The 8,168-nt window shown below is 63.2% G+C and overlaps 1 protein-coding gene across 32 annotated transcripts in view; it reads right to left on the bottom strand.

Moving 5' to 3' along the window:
* Positions 1-793: 793 nt before the first annotated feature.
* PLEC (plectin) overlaps positions 794-8,168 on the bottom strand; it is a 52,546-nt gene continuing 45,171 nt past the window's right edge. For all 32 annotated transcript variants that reach the window (XM_074316492.1, XM_074316495.1, XM_074316496.1 and 29 more), the window contains one exon: positions 794-8,079. In XM_074316492.1, coding sequence (XP_074172593.1) covers positions 1,879-8,079 — 6,201 coding nt within the window. In that variant the 3' untranslated portion in view covers positions 794-1,878. The remainder of the gene's footprint in view (positions 8,080-8,168) is intronic.

Genomic DNA, 8,168 nt, shown 5'->3' with positions numbered 1-8,168 from the left:
CCAGGCAGTCACCATCCTGGCAGGGATGGTCCTGACCGTCACGTGGAGGTAGGCCACAGTCCAGGGCACCTCAGTATTTCTGAACTAGCTTCAACTGTAAGTGGTCAAGGCGAGCAGAGCCCGACAGGGGCATGGTCACCACAACACAGACCCCAAAGATGAGGGTCTGGTCGCCACCTGCCCCGGGCAAAGCAGGAGATGAGCATCACTTGTGGCCTCAGGACCAGGGGCTTAGGGGGCTGTAGGTGTCCACTCACCCTCCTTCTAAGTTTTCCCAGGAAGAAACCTAGAGAGGCTGTAATACAAATGTGAGGGGCAAGTGGACCGGAGGGGCCAGGGTGACGCCAGCAGGGGGCTGAGGCTCTGCTCCGGCTCCCAACACCCTCCTCTGAAGGGCCACCCTTGGCTGATGGGAACCAGCTTATTTCCACACTGCGGTGGGGGGCACAGCTGATGGCAGACTGATATGAGGGCATGTGACACCCCACCTCAGAAGTGCCGATCACAAACCCAGCCGAAGGGGCTGTGCAGTGACAGGTCATCACCTGAACTGACAGCAGGGCGGGGAATGGCCAGCAGCTGGTCCAGCCTCCGCCTGGCCTCTGCTCAGGCCTGCTCACCTGGGTTTCTCTGGCCTGAGACATGTGGCCTCAGGCCAATGTCTTCGCTGAGGCCCAGCTCCTCTGCCCTGGGCCAGGACACAGCAGCCAAACTCCGAGCCCGGGGCTGTAGCATCCACCGTACCTCAACGCACACTTGACCCCAGGACAAAAGAGTGACGCAGGACCCACAGGAGGGTGGAATTGCTTTTATTGGGGCGGGCACCACAGGCCCGCCCATGGTCAGGTTAGTGTTCTGCCCTCACGGAGGCAGCCGGAAGCCTGGCGCCTCCACCCACCACCTGCCCAGGTTAGTGGAACATGCAAAGCACAGTCAGAGGGTAGAGGCAGGGGTGAAAGTCACCAAGACTGGGGGCTCGGTGGGGCAGGGACTGGGCTGGGCTGCCTGGGTTGGCACAGACCATCCAGCCAGTGTCCCTGGGACCAATGAAGGGCTGAGCTCCCTGGAGAGACAGGCAGGCAGCACCCCAGGCTCAATGGGCCACGGAGTCCATGGGGGAGAAGAACCAGCACACCCGAGATTCACCAGGAGGGTGTATCTCCCACCTCAGGCCTGGGTCCTTGGGGCCTGGGGTACGAGGGGGACACAGAAGGCACTTACTAGGGAGCTGAGGCTAAAAGGCTGAAGCCAGAGGCCTGGGGTCTCAGGAGAGTGTTGGGGGTTAGGGGCTGTGCAGGACCTGGGCCCAGGCTGGTTCTGCGGACTGGACCCTCACCTTCCCATGGGGGAGGGGCTTCTCTGGGCAGGCTGGAAGAGATGGCTGGCCCAGGTCCCCTCCGTCCCTGGCAAGGCCCACTGAGCCAACAGGTCAGTTCTGGAAACAGATGAAAAATGGAGGCCCTGAGAGCCCTGCTAGTGACAGGCCGCCCAAAGCAGCTAGGATTGGTTGGTCGTTGGGTGTGGCCGGCCTGTAGGGCAGGGGACCTCCACCAAGTAGACCCCTCCCTGGGAAGATGGGAGGGCTAAGTTGGGGGCCTGGCTCTGGACCCTCCAAGGCACCTGGCTGTGGTGAGTGGCAGGTAGAGAGGAGGGGCCTGGGGGAGAGGTGGTCAGTGTGGCTGGATCGACCCTGTCCCCCAAGACATAAGCTGTCTGGACAGCATGTATATATTAATATATTAGTCTGGTCTTTTTGGTTAAACTTTAGGCACCGCTTAGGAGGAAGACACCTTTAAACAGCAAAGAAAGAGCCAGCGCCTGGGCGGGGAGCCTGGCCACATGCAGAGCAGGAGGGCAGGTGGGGGGGGCAGGCAGGCTTCAGGCTGCAGCAGACTCGGGGCCCCCCACGGAGGACGTGGGCCCTGATGCATAGCGGCGGCCGTAGCCCGAGGAGGAGTAGGAGGAGGAAGAGAAGGTCATGGAGAAGCCGGAGCCGGTGGCATCAAAGCTGCCCCGGCGGGAACCGGCTCGGGAGCCAGTGCGCGAGCCGGTGCGGGAGCCGGTCGTCGAGCCAGAGCCGCTGACGCTGTAGGGGCTGTAATAGCCCTTGCTGGACTGGGCAGCAGCCTCCAGCAGCCGCAGCCCCGTGCCGTCCTCCACCATGCTGCGGTCTAGCGCGTCCTTGTAGGAGATCTTGAGCTTGGTCTTGGGGCAAGTGAGGTACTTGGAGTACGCGCCCACGTCACGCAGCTTCTGGGCGGTGCGGGCATCCACCATGCCGCGCTGCAGGGCCTCGTCCAGGGGAACGCGGCCGGGCGTGTCGGGCTCGATCAGGCCTCCCGTCAGGTACTGCACCTCCAGGAAGCGCTGGCCTGCCTCGTAGTAGAGCCAGCCCTTCTTCAGGGCCTGGGCGGCCGACATCTTGGTCTTGGTGCGTGGGTCCTCGAAGCCGCAGAAGGCCTTCTGGGCCAGGTTGATGCGGTCCACCATGATCTTGTCCACCAAGCCCTTGTTGACGGCGTCGGTGACGGGGAAGCGCTCGCCGGTGTTGGGGTCAATGATGCCCCCGGTGCAGGCCTGCGCCTCCAGCAGCCGCTGCCCGGTGATGTTGTCCACCAGGTTCCGGTGCATGGCCTCTGTGATCGACACCTTCTCCAGTGTCTCTGTGTCCAGGATGCCGGCCACGGGGCCCGTCTCCTCAGTGGGGTCGGACCAGGAGGCCAGCTGGGTTCTGGAGACGGCTGGGCTGATGGGATAGGAGGAGGAGGACCCCACAGAGGATGAGCGGGAGCGGAAGCCGCTGGCGTTGCCCGAGAGCATGTCGGCAAACTCAGTGATGGAGAGCGTGCCGGCGCGGTACTGGTCCAGCGCCGAGCGGTCAATGAGGTTCTTGGTGATGGCCTCATCAATGTCGTACTGGCGGCCGGAGCGGCGGTCAATGATCATGGACTTGACCACGCCATCCGAGGAGGAGATGGTGATCTCCTCCCACTCGCACTCCTGCTCGGACAACTCCAGGTACGTCTGGTGGTCAATCAGGCCCTTGCGGTAGGCCTCATACACCGACATCTCCTTGCCCGTCTCAGGGTCCACGATCACCACGCGGCGCTTGCGCACGGAGGACTTGGAGGACGTCTTCCGCTCCCGCTTCTTCTCCTTCAATGGCAGGAGGCAGAGGGCCGTCTGGGGGTCGGTGATGCAGCGCTCCATCAGCTGCAGGTAGGTGAGGTTCTCCTCCGTGTTGGGGTCGAAAAAGCCCTTGGTGTCATCTGAGGGGTCGGTCAGGATCTCGTTCATCTCCTCGTCAAACAGGCCGCGCTTGTAGGCCACCTCCACGGGCAGCCGGTGGCTCTCCTCGGGGTCAATGATGCCGCCCGTGGCAATCTGGGCCTCCAGCAGGCGGATGCCGTGGTCCTTGAGGATCAGGCCCTTCTTCATGGCCTGGAACAGAGAGATGAGCTTCCCAGAGTAAGGGTCCTTATAGCCGGTGACAGCGCGCTCGGCCGACAGCAGCTTGTCCTTGAACTCTGGACCCACAATGCCCATGCGCACAGCTTCCTCCACGGTCAGCTTGAGCCCCTTGATGGGGTCGATGATGTAGCCAGTGGCCGCCTGGGCCTCTAGGAGCTCAAAGGCCGTGCCGGGCCGGATGATGCCCTTCTTCATGGCCTGGTACACCGACAGCCGCTCCTTGGTGGCATCGACAAACACCCCGGCGATGCAGCTGGTGCCCTCCAAGAACTTCTGCAGGTTCTTGGTGACCTCCTCGACAGAGGCCAGGCCCTCCTGCAGCTGCCGTGCTGTGGCCTCATCCATGACCTGCGAACGCACCAGCTCTTCCACTGTGATCTGCTTGCGCAGGCCACGGAAGGTCAGCTTGCGGGCGTCTGAGAGCGGCAGCAGCAGCTGGCCGCTCTTCTCGTCCTGGCGGCACCGCCGGAGCAGCTGCGTGTAGCTCAGGCGCTCGTCCGTGGACGGGTCCACGTAGGCGCGCACCTCGCTGGGCTCCGACAGCTGGTCGTGTGTGTCCACACTGAGGTAGCCACGCTGGTAGGCTACCTCCAGTGGAAGGTGGAAGCCCAGGTGTGGGTCTACGATGCCACCTGTGGCCAGCTGGGCATCCAGCAGCCGTAAGGCCTCCTCGGCAGGGATCAGGTCCTTCTTCATGGCCTGGAATAGTGAGATGGTCTGCTCCGTGTAGGGGTCGCGGTAGCCGGTCACGGCCCGCTCGGCTGACAGCAGCCGGTCGTGTAGCTCGGGGCCAACCAGGCCCTTGCGCACAGCCTCATCCACGGTGAGCCGCTCGCCCTTCACTGGGTCCAGAAGGAAACCCGTGGCTGCTTGTGCCTCCAGCAGTAAGCGGGCCACCTCAGCGCTCAGCAGCCCCCTCCTGAGGGCCTGATAGATGGTCAGTGTCTGCCTGGAGCCAGGGAGGTAGACGCCGGCCACACAGCCCGAGCCGTACAGGTAGCGCCAGGCGGACTCCGCCTCCAGTACCTCACGGAGGCTCTTGGTGCCCTCCCGGAGTAGGTTATAGGCCTCGCGGGAGATGACCCGGGCCTCATATAGGTCCTCGGCGGTGAGGCGGCGGCGGACGTAGTCATAGGAAGCCAAGTTCTGCTGGCGGATGATCTCGGTCTTCTCGATGATTTCAATGATGATAATGATCATGCGCTCCTTGGTCACCCGGCCAGCCTGGAAGTCGGCCATGAGGCGTGCCTGCTGCTCCTTGGGGATTAAGTCCGACTGCATCACCTCCCACAGGGACATGGTGGAGCCGCCATGGCTGCCGCCACCCGGGATGTCAATCTGCGTCTCCTCAAATGCCCTCCGGGTCTCCTCCTCCGTATACACCTGCGTGGTCTCTACCACCTCCACCTTCTCTGCCCCCTTCAGCGGCAGGAGGCGCAGGCCGGTCTCGGGGTCCTCCACACAGCGCTCCAATAGCTGCCGGTAGGTTAGGTTTTCATGCGTGTTGGGGTCGAAGAAGCCCTTGGTGTCATCGCTCGGGTCTGCCAGGACGCGGTTCATTTCCTCGTCAAAGTAGCCGCGCTGGTAGGCCACGTGCACGGGCACGCGGTGGCTGTGCACCGGGTCGATGATGCCGCCCGTGGCGATCTGGGCCTCCAGCAGGCGGATGCCGTGGTCTCTGAGGACAAGGCCCTTCTTCATGGCCTGGAACAGGGAGATGGTGTTACCCGAGTACGGGTCCTTGTAGCCGGTGACGGCCTTCTCAGCCGATAGCAGCTTCTCGTGCAGCTCGGGGCCCACGATGCCCGCTTTCACGGCCTCGTGGACATACAGGCGCTGGTTCCGCACAGGGTCCACCAGGAAGCCGGTGGCTGCCTGGGCCTCAAGCAGGAGCGCGGCCGTGCTGGGCCTGAGCAGGCCACGCCGCATGGCCTCGTAGATGGTCACCTTCTCTTTGGAGTCCTCCAAGTAGATGCCAGCGAGGCAACCAGTGCCCTGGAGGAGCGTCCGCACAGAGTCCACCTCCGACAGATCCTTGACCGATGTCTTGCCGTCCTTGAGCTGCTCAAACTGAGCACTGCTGAGGACCCCAGCAGCCAAGAGTTCACTGGCCGGCACCGGGGCACGGAGACCACTGAAGGAGAGTTTCTCACGCCGCACAGTCTCCACCTCTTCCACGATGGTGATGACAATCTTAATGATCTTCTCCACAGTGACCTTGCCTGTACGGAACTGACGCAGCAGCTCCAGCCTCTGTTCCTCTGTGAAGTACTCAGAGCTGATCAGCTCCCAGATGGTCACTGTCCTGCCCTGGAAGCTGCCCATAGGCACCTCGACCGTGGTCTTCTGGAAGGTCTCACGGGCCTGGAGCTCAGAGTAGATCTCCTCCTGCCGGGCCCGGGCGGCCTTCTCTGAGAGCGGCAGCAGGCTCAGACCCGTCAGCTGGTCGGGCCGGCACTGCTGCTGGAGCTGGCCATAGGTGACAGGCTCCCGTGTACTGGGGTCGTAGTAAGTCTTGGCGTCATCCCTGGGTGCCAACAAAGCTTTGCTGGTCTCCTTGTCCAGGTAACCCCGGGCACAAGCAACATCCAGAGGCACACGGTGGCTCCTGCTGGGATCCACAATGCCACCTGTGGAGAGTTGGGCATCTAGCAGGCGCAGACCCTGCTCCTTGGGGATGAGGCCCTTCTTCAGGGCCTGGAACAGGGAAACGCTCTGCCCCGAGTACGGGTCCTTGTAGCCTGTCACAGCCTTCTCAGCCGACAGCAGCTTCTCGTGCAGCTCAGGCCCCACCAGGCCAGCGCGCACGGCGTCGTCTACGGTGAGCCGGGCGCTTGTGGCGGGGTCAATGATGTGCCCGGTGCCAGCCTGGGCCTCCAGCAGGGCCACAGCCACCTCTGGCTGCAATAATTCTTTTTTCAGGGCTTCGTAGATGCTCAGCTTCTGCCCTGCCTCCTCCAGCCACACACCTGCGATGACGTTGGTGCCCCGCAGAGCCTGTCGCACAGCGTCCACCTCAGCTACCTCTTGCACTGAGCGTTCGCCCCTCTGCAGCTGGCGATAGAGGTCACGGTTGATGACCTGGCTGTCTAGCAGCTCGGCGGCGGGCACCAGGGCGCGCAGACCCTCAAAGCAGAGCTGGCCTTTCTGCTCGTGTTCCTCAACCACAGTGATGACGATTTTGATGATCTTCTCCACAGTCACCTTGCCTGTGCGGAACTGACGCAGCAGGTCCCGCCGCTGCTCCGCCGTGAAATACTCAGAGTTGATGAGCTCCCAGATGGTCACCGTCCTGCCCTGGAACTTGCCAAATGGTGCGGACACAGTAGCCTTCTCAAACACGTCCCGGGCCTCTGAGTCAGTGTAGACTAGCTCACCACCCTTAGCGGCCTGGTCTGTGAGTGGCAGGAGGCGCAGGCCAGTCTCAGAGTCCTCCACACAGCGCTCCATCAGCTGTAGGTAGGTGAGGTTCTCGTGCGTGTTGGGGTCAAAGAAGCCCTTGGTGTCGTCGCTCGGGTCCGCCAGCACACGGTTCATTTCCTCGTCAAAATAGCCACGCTGGTAGGCCACATGCACGGGCACGCGGTGGCTGTGCACCGGGTCGATGATGCCGCCCGTGGCGATCTGGGCCTCCAGCAGGCGGATGCCGTGGTCCCTGACGATCAGGTCCTTTTTCATGGCCTGGAACAGGGAGATCTGCTCCCCAGTGTAAGGGTCCTTGTAGCCAGTGACGGCGCGCTCGGCCGACAGCAGCTTATGATGCAGCTCGGGGCCCACCAGGCCCTCCTTCACGGCCTCATTGACAGTCAGCCGACGGTTCCGCACGGGATCCAGGAGGAAGCCTGAGGCCGCCTGAGCCTCAAGCAGGATGAGGGCTGTGCCTGGGCTCAGAAGCTGCCTCTGCAGGGCGGCATACACACTCAGCTTCTCACCGGTTGGCTCCAGTAGCAGCCCTGCGATGCTGCTGCGGCCCTGCAGGTAGCGGCGCACGTCCTCCCGCTGCGAGAGCTGGGCCACCGTGGTGTGGCCCTGCTCCAGGCGCTGTACCTCCTCCATGCTCAGGATGCCTACCTCTTGTAGCCGCTGGGCTGGCACCTTCCGCCGCAGACCATCGAAGGCGTGCTCGGGCTCCGCGTCTGTGGCTGGGCCGTCGGGTGCATCCCGGCCGTTAGGTAGGATTTTGGAGGCCACAACCTGCGAGTGTGCCAATGCAGCCCGGTGCTCCTCTTCCAGCTGCTGTAGCCGCTCGCGCAACCTCTGGTTCTCCTCGGCCAGCAGCTTCTCCTGCTGCTGCCGCTGCTGCTCCAGGCGCTGCAGCTCCTCCTGCTTGCGCCGCACGCCCTCTTCAGCCTCACGCTGCTGCCGCCGGGCCTCCTCCATGCTGGCCAGCAGCTGCTGCTTCTCCTGCTCCATCTGCTGCTGCTGCCGCCGCTGCTCCTCACGCAGCTCCTGAGCCTTGGCCACCTCATCCTGGAAGAGCCGCTCCAGCTTGGCCTTCTCCTGCTCGATGAAGCGTTCCCGCTGCAGCAGGCTGTCTTTCTCTGAGAGGAAGCTCTGCTGCAGGGCCTGCGTCTCCTGTAGCAGCTGTTCCTGCTGCACGGTCTGCATCTGTGAAAGGGGAGGATGGTCAGGGACATCGGGGCCCTGGGGACACCCCACCCAGGCCTGCCCGCCCACCTGTGTGCGAGTGGTGAGGC

This window comes from Rhinolophus sinicus, linkage group LG12 (assembly GCF_036562045.2).
Source record: "Rhinolophus sinicus isolate RSC01 linkage group LG12, ASM3656204v1, whole genome shotgun sequence".
In the NCBI taxonomy this organism is placed as follows: domain Eukaryota; kingdom Metazoa; phylum Chordata; class Mammalia; order Chiroptera; family Rhinolophidae; genus Rhinolophus; species Rhinolophus sinicus.
Note: the sequence above shows the minus strand (reverse complement) of the source record. Positions and strands in the feature narration are given on the sequence as shown.